Here is a 19,371-nt window from a genome sequence, read left to right on the forward strand (position 1 = left end):
TCAATGGGTTGCTCAGAGCTAACTGCATTAGTGTGAGATTGAAGTCACAGTGATACGGTAGCAGGTTTCCTTCCTCAAAGGAAGCTGGTGAACCAGAATAATCTTTAATTTAATGAAAGCTTAATGACAATTTAACAACTTCATGATAATTTACCGAGATCAGGCGCCACAGTAAAAGTGGTTAGCACAATGCTATTAAAGCTTGGGGCATCAGAGTTCAATTCGGCGTCCTCAGTAAGAAAGTTTGTATGTTCTCCCCATCGAACATGTGGGTTTCCTCCAGCTGCTCTGGTTTCCTCCCACAGTGCAAAGACATACCATATAGTAGGTTAATTGGTCATTGTAAATTGTCCTGTGATTAGGCTGGATTAATTAGGCGAGTTGATAGGTGATGCTGCTCAAAGGGCCTGTTCCACACTGTAACTCTAAATAAAATAAATCAGTGCCTTATTTTGCAGAATTTTAAATTCACTTGCTGCTTGGATGGGATTTAAACACCGCCAAAATCATAATCCAAATGCTCAAAATTTGAGAGCCACAGAACCCGAGGAGACATTGTGCACCAGGGCAAAGGGATGTGAAACAAAATGAGCAAGAGCAGTCAAGACATATTGCATGCCACAGTTCACCAGGTGACATTGGATTGTGCAGAATTAGGCACTCGACAAGGGCCAATAAAAAAGAGTTTGCTTTACGCAGAGCACCACTGTATGAGTGAGTCAAGAGATTTACGCGGGTAGGTACAAACTTTGTAGGTAGATTGTTTTCATTTAATTTTCTTTCTTTCTTATTGCAGTAAAGGCAGAGGAGATGACAGACAGGATAGTGCAGCGTTCCTCTTGAGGGTTGTGGGAAGGGCAGGGAGACCTCCCAGTGTCTCTGACAACCACACCTGCAAGAAGTGCATCCAGCTGCAGCTTTTTCCTTAACAGATCACATTGAGGACTTAGAGCTGGAGCTGGATGAATTCAGGATCATTCAGGACTGGAAGCTCAACGAATGGTCTGTGACTGCATTGTGTGGGAGGTTGAAAGGTGATACAGGGAGGTAGTTACACCCAAGGTGCAGGACACAGGTAATTGGGTGACTGTCAGAGGAGGAAAGGGTGTAGACAGCCAATTTAGAGTACCCTGTGGCCACTCCCCTCAATAACAGGAACAGTACAGTATACCAATTCAGATATAGTTTCCGGGGGGGGGGGAATGACTAAGCAGAAAGTGAGGGAGAAGAGGTGAGCTGTAGTAATAAGGGATTCAATGGTTGGGGAGTACAGACAGAGATTCTGTGGACAAGAGTGAGAGTCCCAGATGTTATGTTGCCTCCTGGGTGCCAGCGTCAGGGACATCTTGGATTGAGTTCACAACATTCTTAAATGGGAAGGTGAGCAGCCAGAGTTCATGGCCCATATCAGTACCAATGACATGAGTACGAATGGTGTGACAAAGCCCTGCAAATTGAGTTCAAGGAGTTAGGTGCTAAGTTAAAGGACAGGACCTCCAGGACTGTGCACTCAGGATTGCTACCCATGCCACATAACAGTGAGGCCAGAAATAGGAATAGAACACAGGCTAACAAGTGGCTAAGGAGATTGTGCAGGAGGAAGAGCTTCAGATTTTTGGATCATTGAGGGAAGATGGGACCCGTACCGATGAAATGGTTTGTACTGAACTGGAAGGGGACCAATATCCTCACAGGAAAGGCAAACACGAGGAAATCTGCAGATGCTGGAAATTCAAGCAAAACACACAAATTGCTGGTGGAACACAGCAGGCCAGGCAGCATCTACAGGGAGAAGTGCTGTTGACGTTTCGGGCCGAGACCCTTCATCAGGACTAACTGAAAGGAAAGATAGTATGAGATTTGAAAGTAAGGGGGGGGGGGGGGGGGAAACGCGAAATGATAGGAGAAGACTGGAGGGGGGTGGGGTGAAGCTGAGAGCTGGAAAGGCCAGGTACTGGTTGGGTAGCCTCCAACCTGATGGCATGAAAATCGCTCCCTACGCAACTCCCTTGTCCATTCTTCCCCCCCCCCCCCCCCCCCCCCCCATCCCTTCCCACCGATCTCCCTCCTGGCACATCCTTGCAAGTAGAACAAGTGCTACACCTGCCCTTACACTTCCTCCCTCACCACCATTCAGGGCCACAGACAGTCCTTCCAGGTGAGGCGACACTTCACCTGTGAATCGGCTGGTGTGGTATACTGCGTCCGGTGCTCCCGGTGTGGCCTTTTATATATTGGTGAGACCCGACGCAGACTGGGAGACCATTTCACTGAACACCTACGCTCTGTCCGCCAGAGAAAATAGGATCTCCCAGTGGCCAAACATTTTATTTCCATGTCCCATTCCCATTCTGAAATGTCTATCCATGGCCTCCTCTACTGTCAAGATTAAGCCACACTCAGGTTGGAGGAACAACACCTTATATACCGGCTGGGTAGCCTCCAACCTGATGGCATGAACATTAACTTCTCTAACTTCCGTTAATGCTCCTCCTCCCCTTCTTACCCCATCCCTGATATATTGAGTTTTTCCCCCTCCTTTTTTCCCCCCTCTCTTTCTGCCCATCACTCTGCCTGCTCTCCATCTACCTCCGGTGCTCCCCTCCCCCTTTCTTTCTCCCTAGGCCTCCCATCCCATGATCCTTTCCCTTCTCCAGCTCTGTATCCCTTTTGCCAATCACCTTTCTGGCTCTCAGCTTCACCCCACCCCCTCTGGTCTTCTCCTATCATTTTGCATTTTCCCCTCCCCCTCCTACTTTCAAATCTTTTACTATCTTTCCTTTCAGTTAGTCCTGACGAAGGGTCTCAGCCTGAAATGTCAACAGCGCTTCTCCCTATAGATGCTGCCTCACCTGCTGCGTTCCACCAGCATTTTGTGTGTGTTCCTCACAGGAAAGCTTGCTTGTGTTACACTGGTGGGTGGGGGTTTAAATTTGAGTTGCAGAGGGATGGGAACCAGAACACCAGAGCAGATAGTTTTGGGGAAAGATGTTGTTACGCCTACAAAGTGAGGAATCAAAAGATTGAACGTGGTGGGACTACTGTTCTGAGTAGTGTATATTTTAACGCAAAGAGTATTGTAGGAAAGGTGGATGAGCTTAAAGGCATGAATCAGCACTTGGAATTATAATACAATAGCCATTAGTTACAGGAGGGGCAGGACTGGAAGCTCAGTGGTCTGGGGTTTAGATATGATCGAGCAGGAGGGATTAAAGGAGAATGTTTGATATTACTAGTCAGGGAAAATGTCATGGCAAAGCTTAGACATAATAGGCTGGCAAGGGATGACCATGAAATTATATTATAAACCACCCAACAGTCAGCAGCATTTAGAGGAGCAAATTCGTAGAGATCGCAGGCTTGTTGCAAGAAACACAAGGCAGTGATGGTAGGTGATTTTAACTTCCACATATCAACTGGGACTATAATGCTGTTAAAGGGTTGGATAGGATAGAGTTTGTCAAATGTGTTGAGGAAGGTTTCCTTAATCAAAACATAAAAGTCCCAACCAGAGAAAGTGTGATACTGGATTTCCTATTAGGGCATGAGACAGGGCAGGTGACAAAACTTGTGTAGGGGAACTTCTGCACCTAGTGATCATAATGCCATTTGTTCTGAGATAATTATGGAGAAGGATAGGTCAAGTCCTCTAAGTTGGAGAAATGCCAATTTTGATGGTATCAGAAAGGATCCGGCAAGAATGGATTGGTTCAGGATGTTTTCTGGCAAAGGTGTGCTTTTAAAGTGGGAGGCCTTCAAAGATAAAATTTTGAGAATAGAGTTTTTATGTTCCTGAATAAAAGGGTGGATAACAGGCTTGTGGAACCTTGGCTTTCAAGAGTTATTGAGGCCCTGGTGAAGGAGGAGGAGGTGTGGTATTGGCAAGAAGGAATAATTGAGGTTCTAGAGGAGTATAAGAAATGCAAGAGACCACCCGAAAAGGAAATCAGGAGGGCCAAAAGAAGGCATGAGGTTGTTCCAGAAAATGAAGTGAAGAGAATCCCCAGAGCTTCTATGGATATATGAAGAGCAAAAGGACAGTAAGGAAAAAAATTGGCTTTGTACACTTTAGATATAGAATAAGCAGCAGTAGTGCTAGATGAACTAACAAACTGGTCCATCACCAAACAGCACAAATTAGTTAATCTGACAACTTCCTGCAAACATTTTCCCCATTCAATATTGTGATACATATACGGTCATCAAGACAAGAAAAACATTAGCTGCCACACTTGGACAGCATAGCACTCCAACAGGTAAAGCCCACAGCCTCACTTCACCAAAGACCCAGGGTTCAATCCTGAACAGCTGTGTGGGGTTTGAACATTCTCCCAGAGACTGTGGGGGTTTCCTTCCACATCCTAAATGACTTGTGTGCTGGTACATTAATTGCCTCCCTTATGTTTGTGATTGGTCAAATCTCAGAGGAGTTGGATTGAGGCCTCACAGGGGCTCGAATGCTTTGTATACAAAAGTAACTGTAGTTAGTTTGAAGTTGTAAATAGTTTTGTGAACACCTGATTATTGTATGATTTTTCTTAAAGAATAACATTTTTATATACTTGTTAAAAATAAATAATTTGAACAAATTCTAGATTAAATTCAAGATGTGATATGCTAAAGTACAATTAAAATATAATTGGATACACTATAGAAATTTTAAAATATGTCAACACTGAAAGCAATGTGAATAGAAATGTACCAAATACATATATTGTACCTCCCATTTTAACAAGTGCATATCTATAAATGACACAAGACCTGCAAGTGCACATTTATTTGCCACAAATACTTTAGTTGTGACTTCACTCACACCGATTTGAAATAATAAGCTTAGATATCAAACATACAATTCACAAATTAACAGAGAAGGGCCAATTTTGTCAAACTCAGACTCAAGAAACTGAAGTTCTTGTTAATGAATCCCAACACTTACTCTGTCTTCACACTCCATATTTCCACTTTAAACTGTCAGGATGCTGTCAGATATCTTGTCTTAAAAGAGTTTTAATCCCTGCACTAAAATGATGTTTCTTCATCAGTAACGTTGTAAACTCTGCTCCTTCAAAACCACCACCAATCACAGCAATTGGTAATTCTCAAGCCGAACTAGGGACTGCAATTCTCAAGACTCGTTTCAAAGAACATTCAGTTTCTAACCCATCACTGAAAGTTAACAATATGCTCTCCGAATGGTATTGATTTCAGGTAATTTCACTTTATGCTCCCATGATGAAATCTAATCCTAATCCTTCTGTATAGCTGTAAACTGCTTAATTTAAAATAGTTCCCTGAAGAGCAAATTGTTCTGCCTTTTATTTGTCGTTTACCAACAATTGCACAGGATTAGAAAAACCAGCTGTGTGCGTTTCTCTCTCACTCATCTGACTTCATACATTCTACCCCCTACATCTGATTTAAAGCCACTAACTGAGTAAACCTCGCCCTTCCAAATGCTAACTACTTGGCCTTATCAGTTTACCTTGCATCTCCATGAAACAATGAGAATAAGCACCATATATTTGAACTATGAATATTTCTCAATCCAAGATGCATATGGAATTAGAATTTAGGACACTTGCACTCCTGAATGCCAGTACTAGTTATTAAAAGCACAAATCTGAAATATCCTATTATATTGTTGGTCAATTATGACCTTGAGTGGTAATGGACAAGATGATGAAGAGTAACGGCTTCCATTATCATGGTATACAGTAAACACTGCACAAGGAATCTGACACATTTCATAAGTGGCCTATGGGACACTCATATATAACATGCCTATAATGACACCACACCACAATAAGCATTGGCTTCACATCTTAGTGAAGCAATGAATGGGAAGATTTACCTTAGCTATAAATTCATAAGGCATTGTAGATTTAACGTAAGTTGTCCTTCAAGGCTTACTAACATGACCCGCAGCATATTTAAGGTACTAAGTGTATTAACTGCATAATATACTGAATGTTCAGTCAACATTATATATTATTGTTGTTTTTATTTTTTTTTCTCTTCTATATTATGTATTGCATTGAACTGCCGCTGCTAAGTTATCAAATTTCACGTTGCATGCCAATGATAATAAACCTGATTCTGATTCATTTATCATTATACGACACCAGATAATTTACAATTTTTAAATTAGTATTCCTCTCCCATTCGTTATACCCGTTTTCCATTTGAAATCAATTTGATTGGAATTCTGTCTATTCAATAGTTCCAATGAATTTCAGAGAACATATACAATATAAAACCTGAAATTCTTGCACTTCAGATATCCACAAAAACAGAATAGTACCCCAAAGAATGAGTGATAGTAAAAATGTCAGGAACCCCCAAGCACCCTTCCCTGTATCATTTTATATACAGAAGAATAAATGTAGGTATAACCCATTATTTATTCAAGCAAATGCAATTATGTTCATGCAAACATATGTATCATGCAACATTTATTATTTTAAAGGCTCAGAAGAAAACGCATTATGTCATAGTTGATCATTATATTACTTTTACTTGTGTTATCAACATTTTGCATAATACAATTTAAAGTATGTTTGGCAGCGAACTAAAAGGCAGTGGACCAAACCTTAGAAAAATATAGCTAGCTGGGTTCTGGTGACGTCATCGTTGAGAATGGCAGCTTAATTCACTAGCTCCTCCGGAAAAACGCGTATTAAGCCCCATTAACCCATCAAATATAATATTTTTCAAAAAATATTTGAACTGAGAAGAGGGGCAAGAATGGGGAAAAGACATGGAAATAAAAAAAGCGATACTGCGGAGCCTGCGTCCGAGAGAAGTGCAGCGAGCGGTTCTCCAACCCGACAGCGTGCTAGCGAGGCAGACGCTGGACCTCGTTCAGGTTAAGCGACGAATGTGATCGAAATCCTGAAAGAAATAATGGAGTTCCAGAAAGATATAAAACAGCAGCTCTGTGATATTAAGTCAGAGCTCACCAGCGTCAATCATAAAACAGCGGTGGCAAAGACTCGAATTGAGAAGGTGGAAGATCGCGTTCAAAACGTGGAACGGATACTGAGTAAGACAATAAAAATATTACATCACCAAGAAGGTAAACTGCTTGACCTGGAGGGAAGATCGCGGCGGAAAAATATCAGAATCTACAACGTTCCCTAAGGAGCGGAGGGCTCATCTATGACGGAGTTTGTCAGAAAGTTGCTGCAGGATGCGCTGGATCTTCCCTCAGCTATGAAGCTGGAAGTCGAAAGAGCCCACCACGCACTCGTCCCGAAACCTACCCGGGACAGAAAGTCACACTCAATAATAATTAAATTCCTTCGGTACAGCACCAAGGTGGAGATTCTATGAAGGGCCTGGGGTAAGAAGAGAGTGTTTTTAGAGGATAAATTAATATATTTCGACCAAGATAACCCCCCCCCCCCCCGCAGTCCTACAGAAACGCAAAGAATACTCTGAAGTAAAGCGAGTACTAAAGCAAAAAAAGATTAGATTTCAAACTCCGTACCCTGTTAAACTTCGAGTGTTTTATGACAACGGGACGCGGTTGTACCAGATAGTGGAAGAGGCGACTACAGACACGATGGCCAGAGGGTTGTCCGTCAGCATGACCAAAACGAGGGAAAGCCTGGCTGAGGAATTATCCCGCTCAGCTTGGGAAATAGTGCGAGAATAGAGAAGGCAGGAGACGGGAGGAGGCCAAGAGAAATATATCAGGAAGAGACCGTGAGTTTTCAAAAGACAGTCCTCATCCCCTTCAGAAGAGCCATAAGATTTGGCTAACTTTAAAAATGTTGAGAAGCTAAACAGAAGCAAAAGTACACAGTGATATACCTATCTCGAGAAATACTTATTATAATGTGGATTTTATATTACTTAGTTGTTATTCTCTATCCGTTCACTTACTCCTTTTTCCCCACCAAAATGAGAATATATATATGTGTGTGTGTGTGTGTGCATATATGTGTGTGTGTGTATAGGAAGAGTACACAGGGAAATCTTTTCTGTGTAATGGATTTGTTCACTGACTTTTATGAATACTGCAATGGGGGCCCTCAACTCACAAGTAGGAGGGGTTATCCCCCAAAGCTAGACATTTCCTCTAGCTCAACGCAGGGTCATCTACTAGAGACCTCAGCCTTGGAATCACACGTTTGTTGCCATTTTTGTTATTATTTGCATTTCTTGGTTCTTATTTGTTCAAGGAGTAAATCGATTAAGTTTTATTCTAATTTCAATGATACATTGACAGATAAATACAGATGGCTAAAGACAAGGTAAAATTCATTTCTTTTAATGTCAATGGGCTATTAAATCCAATCAAACGTAAGAGAATTTTATCCAATTTGAAACAATTTGATTCATACTGGGAAAAATGGTTTAACTACATAATGCCTCATAGGTCTGATTTTATTCTCACAAATCAATTAATCTGTTGTAAAAAAAAAAATCACTCCCACTTGTACATAGTTCTTTCCTTTTGCTTGTTTTTTCTTTCCACTCTTTTCTGTAAGTGTATACCTCAGATAAATACTTTGTGGAGATTTGTGATATATATGATTATATGATATATATGTACAATGCCTGAAATACATCTTATGGAAATGTTTGTTAGATGATGAACTTCAATAAAAAAATAAATAACAAAAAAAGAAAAATATGGCTAGCTAATAAAAAGTGGTTAAGTTACATGATCTACTTTCTGCTGTTCCCTGCAAAGGGCACCCAGGATGGTCATGGATTATAACACATAAAATATTTCCTTCAAATACAAAATATAAAGTATTTCCTTCAAATACAACTCTCAGGGTACACAATTATTGTAATCCCTATCCCTGCTACATGGATGTGAACAAATTTCTCAATGTTTTTTTTACGATTGACATAGCGTCCTTCAGGAATCTCCGTGCCACATTCCATACTATTCTGAACAGTGTGAATACAAAACGCACCAGCAGACTTCCCTTCAATCAATGGGAGTAGGAAAGATATGATGGCCAGGCTTTCAGTTTGCTTTCTCAATTTTCCTGCTGAATTATTTTTCAAAAAGAGTGTCAGCGGATCACCACAAAACACACTGTTTCTCCTCTTACTTTTTCTACATGAATTGTTTCTCGACATGAAGCAGGGCCAGTCAACTAGTGGAACTTTGCCAAATAAAAACTCCACGAAACGGGAAGTGTCTGCACATTATTCTATCATAAGCCTCATGCAAATAGCTACCCTGGCACACATACAGGTTACAGCTCCAACATACTAGTCAAGTAGAAATATTGATTAATTTTCCATTTCTGGCCAAGATCACCAACTGTCTGACATAGCTTTTTTTTAAAAAAAATTTTTTATTGAATTTTCAAATAGGTTACAGAAAGAAAAAACATTATCAACCCTTCCCCCTCCCCTTAACCCCTCCCCCCTAACATATCCCTATAGAAAAAAAAAGAAAACGGAAAGAAAGAAAAAAAGAAGAAAGAAAGAATGTCTGGATATCAGAAGATCCCCACATGCTCCATGGAGTTCATAATAGCTTTAATATGTATATTTATTTCTTTCCCCAGATAACCAATAATTTTACCTTCGGAGCACCTGTATATTTAATCCTATTTTTTATAAATAAAGGCACCAAATTTCAGAAATATTTCATATTTATCTCTTAAATTATAAGTAATTTTTTCAAGTGGAATGCAGCTAAAAATTTCATTCTTCCAACGATCTATACTTAAGTATGAATCCGATTTCCAAGTAACTGCAATAGCCTTTTTGGCTACTGCCAATGCAATTTTTATGAATTCTTTCTGATATTTATTAAATTTGGATTTCGATTTTATCCCTTCAATATAGCCTAGTAAAAATAATGTTGGATTATGTGGAAGTTGTATTCCAATAATTTGTTCCAGTAAAACTCTTAAATTTGTCCAAAAAGGTTGAATTTTAAAACAAGTGTAAAAAAGTACCAATTTCTTGATTACATCGAAAACATTGATCAGATAAATTTGAGATGAATCTATTTATTTTTTGTGGCGTAATATATATTTGATGTAAAAAGTTATATTGTACTAATCTTAGTCGAACATTTATTGTATTTGTCATACTGTCAAGACATAATCTTGACCAACTTGTTTAATCAATTTTAATATTCAAATCAGTTTCCCATTTTTGTCTTGACTTATGAATTCCTTGTTTAATTGCCTGTTTTTGAATCAAATTATACATACCAGAAATAATTTTTTTAAATTTTTCCTTTATGAATTAAAGTTTCTATTTCATTAGGTTTCGGCAATAACATTGTTTGACCCAGTTTATCTCTTAAATAAGCCCTTAATTGGAAATAACAGAAAAGAGTGTTATTTGATATTTTATATTTATTCTTTAATTGGTCAAATGACATTAATATACCTCCTTCAAAACAGTCTCCTATATATCCAATCCCTTTGTGAAACCAGTTATATAAAAGTTGATTATCCATTGTAAAAGGGATAAGTTTATTTTGAATTAAAGGTCTCTTTGCTAATAAAGATTTCTTTATCTCATCATCAACATTTATCTTATTCCATAAATCAATCAAATGTTTTAGTATAGGAGATTCTTTCTTTTCCCATATCCATTTAGATTCCCATTTATATATAAAATCTTCTGGTACATTTTCTCCTATTTTATCTAATATAAAATATTTCCTTCAAATACAACTCTCAGGGTACACAATTATTGTAATCCCTACATGGATGTGAACAAATTTCTCAATGTTTTTTTACGATTGACATAGCGTCCTTCAGGAATCTCCGTGCCACATTCCATACTATTCTGAACAGTATGAATACAAAACGCACCAGCAGACCTCCCTTCAATCAATGGGAGTAGGAAAGGTATGATGGCCAGGCTTTCAGTTTGCTTTCCCAATTTTCCTGCTGAATTATTTTTCAAGTGTGTCAGCTGATCACCACAAAACACACTGTTTCCCCTCTTACTTTTTCTACATGAATTGTTTCTCGACATGAAGCAGGGCCAGTCAACTAGTGGAACTTTGCCAAGTAAAAGCTCCACGAAACGGTAAGTGTCTGCACATTATTCTATCATAAGCCTCATGCAAATAGCTACCTGGCACACATACAGGTTACAGCTCCAACATACTAGTCAAGTAGAAATATTGATTAATTTTCCATTTCTGGCCAAGATCACCAACTGTCTGACATAGCTCGTGATTATATCAAATTCCTTCTCTCTCTCCCAAATTCCTGTTAATTGTTACCTAACAGATATTCTTATAATACAATCAGCAGACTTTAATCAGAAAGCAACCAACTATCACACAAGATCAGTCATGATGAAACAGCAGAGCAGACTCAACGGGCTAACATCTGAGGAGAGAAATGGACAGATAACATTTTGGGTCTCAACACTTCGACCCAATCCAGATGAAGGCTCTTGGCCTAAAACATAGACTGTCCATTTCTCTCCACAGATAATGCCTGACCCACTGAGTTGCTCCAAGCTATTAACTATTGTACGGATGAAGGGTCTTTGACTTGAAATGTTAAGTCAGTTTCTCTTTCCATAATGCTGCCACACCAGTTGAGTCTTCCCAGTATTTTCTACTTTTGTTTCAGGTTTACAACATCTGCTGTTTGTGTTGATTTTAATCACTTTTTGACTATCAAACAGCTTTTCCTCTCCCACCCAAATGTTCTTTTCTAATGTGGCTGCATATATATTTTTGTGAAATATAGCACTGTGCAGATTACTTTTACTTTTCATGAACTTTCGAGGATAGCGGTCAAAGATTAGTGATTATATCATTAACACAGGAACATCAATGACAATGGAACATCTCCAATTGCGAATTTACTGAAATTGCCAACTCACGGCATATAAAAATAGAAAATGCTGTAAACACACAGACACTTGAAATACTGGCTCTTTCTTCAAATCCCACTCCCCCCCCCTCCCATCTCACAGAAACTAGCTGACCTGCTGTGTCGTCTAGCATCTTCTGTTTATACCTCAGATTTCTAAGAGGTGTGTTTCTTTTTTCAGTACAATCTTGGATTACCAAAAAATGTCAATTTCTAACTAATCTAAATTAAGCAGTTGGCACATTAGGCAATGTTCTAATCATATACCAAACCCATCAACAGCCAGTTGCAAACAGAAATGTTGTAGCCTGAATAATTTTGGCCGTTTGTTCACATGTGGTAAAATTATAATCAATCTGATAACCAAGGAACCTAGAAAAATCTGAATGTAAAGAAGAAACCAATTTGATAGTCAGAATTTGTCTCATTTAATTTTTAGGGGATATATATATATATATATTTAAATCTTCTGCCAAAGGGAGAAAATGCATTTCTTCAACCCTCAAGGATAAGAGGTTCCAACATTTCAGACGCCTTTCACACTTGAAAACGACGAGGGTTAGCAGGTGAGATGAGAAAAATAGCATTCAGTTTTTTTAAACTGCAAAAATTAAAACATCACAGCAGAATTTAAAAAGGGAAGAAGCATCTTGGAAGAGCAATGAAAAACGAAAGCAATTTTACGAGATAACGAATGTAACAATTACAGTATGTTCTACTTGCATTCGCCACACCCAACGCGCTCATCCGACACTTGAGTAAATAAAAAAGTCGATACAATTCGCCAAGTAATTGTCAGCGATGTTGTCAAGTTGTTTAAGTAACAAGCCCTGAATTATTTGGAAAGAATCGAAATGTAGACACCTGTTTTCAGTATAGCAACTCTCCGGAGTACAGTATTCTACTAAGCAATAACTTCAATCCTGTCTCGTGAAGGGAGAGGATTTACTAATAATCAACTGCTAAACAAGGATTTGCAACTATAACACTACTGAGGCTTTTTAATCGGCATCCTGTGCCGTTGCCTGCACAAGCCGAGACAATTTATCCACAATCTGTTGCAACCTGTGGATCAGGTTACAGGAGGCGAGCACAGGCCGCCAACTTGTTTGAACTTCAACTCTGCGCGACGTGCTGAGTCCTGCGGGGGGAAAATAGCCAAATAACCACCACCACCTGTTTCATGCAATGTCGCCTGCCTTCACTTTTTTCTCTCCCCTTTAAAAAGCTAGTGGCCTGTCCGATTAGCGACGTGATGGATTGTTTTTCTTGCTGAGGGGGAACTGAAAGAGGATTCGGGCCTGCAGAAGTGGACAGGGAAACGTTCAAGATCAGTAAGACGCAGCCTACAGTGAAGTGACCCGAAGTGTGGCTCTCACCGCGGCAGGGTGACCAACAAGTCGAGGGACGGGACAGTGTTGCGGAATCTCCGAGGCCAGCAGGTTATCCCAATTCCCGCACCACAGCTCTTCGACAACTCACCCAGCAGCAGCAGCTTGAGTTCCCTGCGGGCGTCCTTCTTGTCCCTCCGCAGCTGCCTCTCGATTTCGGCGTTGATCCGCTGAGACTCCTTGTCCTCCTCGGACAGGCAGCAGCGCGCCATCATGGAGCCCGAGCAGACACCCGTGACAGCAGCCGCCCGATTCACTGAGCGAGGAGACGACACCGCCGCCGACCCGGACTCGGAGCTGCCTCAGCACGGCCACGCCATGGAGAAGTGCAGGCGATAGCAAGCCCAGGCGTCCACGGAATAGAAACGAAATTGACTTTATTTTATTCCTGTTCTTCCCTTTCCGCTTTTGAAAAGAAAAACAAACACACGCGCAAAAGAAAAAAGTTGTTTTCAGTTGAGGCTTGTGAGTAGTTTACACTTGCAGGCTCTTGCCGTCGGTGTCCGATCTGATGAAGTGGGCGGGAATACCCAACGGGAGAGAAGAGGAAAAAGAAACCGTCTCGAACACTCACAGCGCAATAAGTCAGGCGCTGCTCATTAACTCAGCGATCAGGGGTACTAAAAAAAAAGGCGGTGCGACATGAAGACGAGGGTAAAACTGCTCCAAAAGAATGTCTGCTGGAAAATGGCGTTGCTTACAGCAAATGCGCTGAAATTACATTTTATTGATTTAAATTTAGTATTGTGATTGTTTCGTTTATTTCCTACTATGCACTTATTTTGTTATTTCCGCATTTATCAAGTAATGAAAACAATCAATAAGTCAGGCAGCGTCTGTGAAAGTGAGACAGGTGGATGGAAGAAACTTGTAGTATTTTCTGATTTTACTTCAGATTTCCAGCTTCTGCGGTTTTGTTAATTTCAGTCCATAAAGCCATTATGGAAAAGGAAAAGGAAAATAATCAAGCAATACGAATCGCAAGATCTGTAAAGATTTGCATGGTGTACTTTTAATCCGTAAATATTGGTGGTGCATTTCTGAGAGGTTTGTATACTGAAAAATGGCAAGTCTGTCATTGCATTTGAACGTGAATGGGGGAAGATGTAAACAAGTTTTGAGGTCCTGAAATAAGAACCCAGAATATTATTAACTTTTTAATTATCCAGATTACAATAATAGAATACAAATAAATTATTCATACTGCCGAGATTTTACACATCTATCCTTGAAGTGTGCGTAACCAAGCATTCTATAAAGGAAATAACACCGTATAAATTCATATACAGTATCTGGAATATATTAAATTGAACTGACTGCGTATAGAGACTAACATACAAATCCCATCCTTTCGCTAGTTATATTATTCATTTTCAATCTATTATTTACCAACCCTTTTCATTTATTTTATATGTATAACTTGTGATGTAAAAATGTTCTCCCCGTTTCACATTTTTCCCTTTCGGTGAAATGTTGTTCTGAAACAAATATTTTATTTTCCCGGTTGCCTCCTTCCCTCATAAATAAATTGCAAAAGTGACTTCTACAGACTTGTAGATCCAGGTATAATCCTTTCGAGTGACCTTGGCTTCAGTGACTTTCAAATTTCCCACCATCTCAACCTACTATAAGATCAAGTGCATACCCTTTTGTTTCTATTGGCTAAATATGTGACGGCCACAAATGATACATAAAGCCGACAGTTTAAATAATCGAAAGATTCGCTGATCTTGGGCTAATTCCTAGTGATTTGATCTGCTTTGTTTGCATAATAGTGCATACGTCTGTCCCCGTCCCCCTCCCCACCCCACCCCACCCCATCCCACCCCATGTTGCATGTCTGCTACAGTCCTTTTTCCTTTGCGGTCTTCATATATGTTCGGTTTTGGCTCAGGCAAGTGAATATGTTCATCTTATTTCCCCTTCTGCATTACTGCACCAGATATTCTGATTGCCGTTATATCTGAGGACGCCTCGTAAAACCAGTACCAAAATTGACAATTAGTGGCAGCACGAAGTTGCCGCGTCTAAATGTCCATTCAACTTACTACGACCTGCTGTAAATTGAGCTCAATGGGTGAGCAACAAGAGCGTTCGCAGTTTCAAATCTTGCGCTGAGATTTGATAATAGTGCAGGAGGAGTTTGGGTGGATTTAAAAACAACTGAGAACCAGTTTTCCTACTCAATCATCTCACTGTGAAATTTGCATTGTTTTATGACACTCGGAAAGATTTTAGAGGACTGCCATGTTAAAATACCTGCTCTCCAACAATCACTAATAATGTCTTATGAAATGGCGTGCTAGCACATTGCGAGAGGGCGGGGAACATTTACTCAGTCTTTTTTTCCGGAATTGTCCAGAACGTAAGAAACGTTTCCGTATTATAGTCTGAACATGAAGTAAGTGCCTTTTAGATAGGGAAACTGGAGGGGGAATCAAAATACGACTGCAAATGTTTGAAAACCGTCATTAAATTACAATAACCATCCGGATATATCAACGTAAGTTGAAAATGGGTGTATCCGTGAATTTTTGATCTACTCGGTGGCTGTGTAACGTGCCAGAGCTAATTTTATTTCGGGAAATTTTAGAAAGTGAAGTTTACAATAAATAAGAAAATAGGAAATTATAATATGTCAAAACATTATGGAGAAATACAACATTTTAATGTAATTCTGGCTGTTTCCTCTGCCATTCTGTTGAGCCACTGTAGATTATAGGATTAACATATTCGTTTTGGGCAGCAACATTTTTTAAAGTGCGGCAAAATTTAAAACTATGTTAACTTAAACAGAAATTATTTTGCCCACGTATTAGCGTTTATGCATCATTTCGTACATTCCGGAGAGGTTGCTCACAATTGTAGAAAACTTCGAATGAGGACATCAGCGACCAAATGCTGAAAAGGTACTCAGCACACTATGGGTTTTAGTAAGAATCTGAGCAGCCTGTAATTAGACTATTGAGGGTGTATCTTTGTTCCAATTTACGTTACGAAGGAGCGAAATAGTGACGTCTTTAGATGAGTCCCTGAGTCTAGGAAAATATACGACACGCTGCCGTAACCTGTCCTCTCCAATTCCACTGTATCAGCCGGCACTATCAGCTTTGGGTCAGTTGATTTTTTTCATAACTTGCACATCAAGAAACAGGCTTTATTCAACCCAATTTCATTGCGCCCTCGCTTCACTCAATAAACAGCACAGAGGGCTATTGCTTTCTCAGTCAACGTATATATTGAACCTTGCAGCTATCAGTTGACAGATTTAACACCAGAACTTTTGCCGCATGGACACGGTAGCCTACCGAAGCCAGATTTTAATTGGTTAGGGATGCTTGCTGTCAAAAAATTCCGCAGAAAAATTTCCCCTTATCAGAATTTGTCTGAAGGTTTTTCTGTCTCTGGTAGTTAAAGATTGTTAGGAGAAATAAACAATGGGAGCCAAGCAAATTTGTTGAACAGATTTGTTGGGCCAATATTTCCTATATTTTCATTCATTTAAATCGAAAAATGCTAATTTATTTGTTCAGTTTTTTTTATTTCCTGCACTTCTTAAATATAAAGCTTTAAAATTGATGGAAATCTGAATTCTAGATGAAACTAATCTTGGTCATATCGAAACCTCTGCAGATGCTGGAAATCCGAGCAACACACACAAAAGGCTGGCGGAACTCAGCAGGCCAGGCAGCATCTCTGGACATGAGTAAAGTCGATGTTTCGGGCCGAGATGAGGAATCAGAATTAGGTGGGGGGGGGGGGGGGGAGGAGAGGAAGAACCATAAGGAGATAAGTGAAACCGGGAGAGGTGAAGTAGAGGCCTGGGAGTTGGTCTATTGTCACGATGAAGCCACACTCAGGTTGGAGGAGCAACACCTTATATTCCGTTTGGGTAGCATTCAACTTGATGGCATGAACATAGATTTCTTGAATTTCCGGTAATGCCCCCCCCCCCCCCACCACTATCCCCATTTCCCTCTCTCACTGCATCTCCTTGCCCTCCTCTGGTGCTCCTCCCCCTTTTATTTCTTCCATGGCCTTCTGTTTCCTCCTATTATATTCCCCCTTCTCCAGCCCTGTGTCTGTTTCCCCAATCAACTTCCCAGTTCTTCACTCCTCCCTCCTCCCAGTTACACCTATCACCTTGTGTTTCCCCTTCCCCTCCCCGACTCCTCATGTTTTTTCTCCAGTCCTGAAGGGTTTCAACCCAAAACATCAATTGTACTCTTTTCCATAGATGCTGCCTGGCCTGCTGAGCTCCTCCAGCATTTTTTGTGTTGCTTGATCATATTGAAGTCACTATACTCCCTTCTCATCCTGTACACTTTTAGCATAGTTAGTAGTAGCTCAAGATGAATAGTATTGTCATTTCCCTCTCTGAATCTAAAATCATTTCAACATTCCCAATTTATATTTAGTTAACTACAATTCTGATGTATCAGTCTCACAGTGTCAGCAATGTGTCTCTTTAAATAATGATAGATAGCTGAAAGGTATTCTTGCAATACCTATCTCCCTCTTGGTGCCTTGCTCCAGAGAGTGATGTGATGCAAGTGATGCTTTGTATGTAAGTCAGCATGGGGGGGTCCAAATTTACTGTTTCTTTATGGCTGCACCATTTCAGATGCTTCACTTGTCTTATCAAAGAAAACTAGGGAGTTGATGAAACATTCAGGCACTTGTAAACTACTCTAACTCTAAAAATCTTGCACTTTGTTGAGAGAACTGCACTCTGCGATTCAGGAACAGCTTCTTCCCCTCTACCATCCAATTCCTAAATGGACATTGAACCCTTAGACACTACCTCACTTTTTTAATATACAGTATTTCTGTTTTTTGCACATTTTTAATCTATTCAATATATATACTGTAATAATTTATTTATTATTATTTTTCTCTTCTATGTTATGTATTGCATTGGTCGGCTGCTGCTAAGTTAACAAGTTTCACACCACATGCCAGTGATAATAGACCTGATTATCAAGATTTGAATAGCTCGGACTCAGCAGAAAGCAGCTGATTGGGCAATCGAGGTCAGGTGACCAAGCAGTTTGAAAAGCTCTAACAAATAAATAGAGGGTTACCTCAAGCGGAACGGCCTGTGGAAAGCGACCAGTGAAGGAGTGGAGATTTGAGGCTTTGACTTGAGAGGCTTTGATGAGAAGAGGCTGAGGATGAGCTTCATTCCAAGTGAGGTAAGGCCGGGTAAGTTCCTTTCAAAGGGGAAAGTTTCAAAAGTTGAGGCAAGTATTGGGTAGGTCATGGCAGCTGAGATCGGCCCCGTGGTTTGTTCATCCTGCAGCATGTGGGAAATCAGGGATACTTCCAGTGTCCCTGACGACTATGTGTGCAGGAAGTGTGTCCAACTGCAGCTTCTGGCAGACCGCATTGAGCGTCTGGAGCTGCGATTGGATTCATACTGGAGCATCCGCGATGCTGAGAAAGTTGTGAATAGCACGTTCAGTGAGTTGGCCACACCGCAGGTAAAGGCTACACAGGCAGAAAGGGAAGGGGTGGGCACTAGACAGCGTAGCAGTAGGCAGGTAGTGCAGGAGTCCCCTGAGGTCATCTCCCTCCTAAATAGATATACTGTTTTGGATACTGTTGGGGGAGATGTCACATCAGGGGAAGGCAGCAGCAGCCAAGTTCATTGCACCATGGGTGGCTCTGCGGCACAGGAGGGAAGGAAAAGGAGTCGGAGAGCTATAGTGATAGGGGATTCGATTGTAAGGGGAATAGATAGGCGTTTCTGCGGCCGCAAATGAGACTCCAGGATGGTATGTTGCCTCCCTGGTGCAAGGGTCAAGGATGTCTCTGAGCGGCTGCAGGACATTCTGGAATGGGAGGGTGAACAGCCAGTGGTCGTGGTGCACATAGGTACCAACGATATAGGTAAAAAAGTGGGATGAGGTCCTACAAGGTGAATTTAGGGAGTTAGGAGATAAATTAAAAAGTAGGACCACAAAGGTAATAATCTCTGGATTACTACCAGTGCCACGTGCTAGTCAGAGTAGAAATAGGAGGATATTTCAGATGAATTCGTGGCTTGAAAAATGGTGCAAGGGGGAGGGATTCAAATTTCTGGGGGATTGGAACCAGTTCTGGGGGAGGTGGGACTGGTATAGACAGGATGGTCTGCACACTGGAAC

The 19,371-nt window shown here is 40.5% G+C and overlaps 1 protein-coding gene and 1 long non-coding RNA gene across 2 annotated transcripts in view; one reads left to right on the forward strand and one right to left on the reverse strand.

Moving 5' to 3' along the window:
* Positions 1-13,826, reverse strand: part of LOC140740821 (guanine nucleotide-binding protein subunit alpha-14) — a 125,506-nt gene extending 111,680 nt beyond the window's left edge. The window contains exon 1 of the mRNA XM_073070359.1: positions 13,314-13,826. Coding sequence (XP_072926460.1) covers positions 13,314-13,437 — 124 coding nt within the window. The 5' untranslated portion in view covers positions 13,438-13,826. The remainder of the gene's footprint in view (positions 1-13,313) is intronic.
* Positions 13,827-15,516: 1,690 nt separating this feature from the next.
* On the forward strand, positions 15,517-18,411 carry LOC140740843 (uncharacterized). The gene is made up of 3 exons (XR_012101944.1): positions 15,517-15,725; positions 16,042-16,131; positions 18,159-18,411. It is a non-coding gene; the product is annotated as an uncharacterized lncRNA (long non-coding RNA).
* Positions 18,412-19,371: the final 960 nt, after the last annotated feature.

Source organism: Hemitrygon akajei, chromosome 2 (assembly GCF_048418815.1).
Source record: "Hemitrygon akajei chromosome 2, sHemAka1.3, whole genome shotgun sequence".
In the NCBI taxonomy this organism is placed as follows: Eukaryota; Metazoa; Chordata; class Chondrichthyes; order Myliobatiformes; family Dasyatidae; genus Hemitrygon; species Hemitrygon akajei.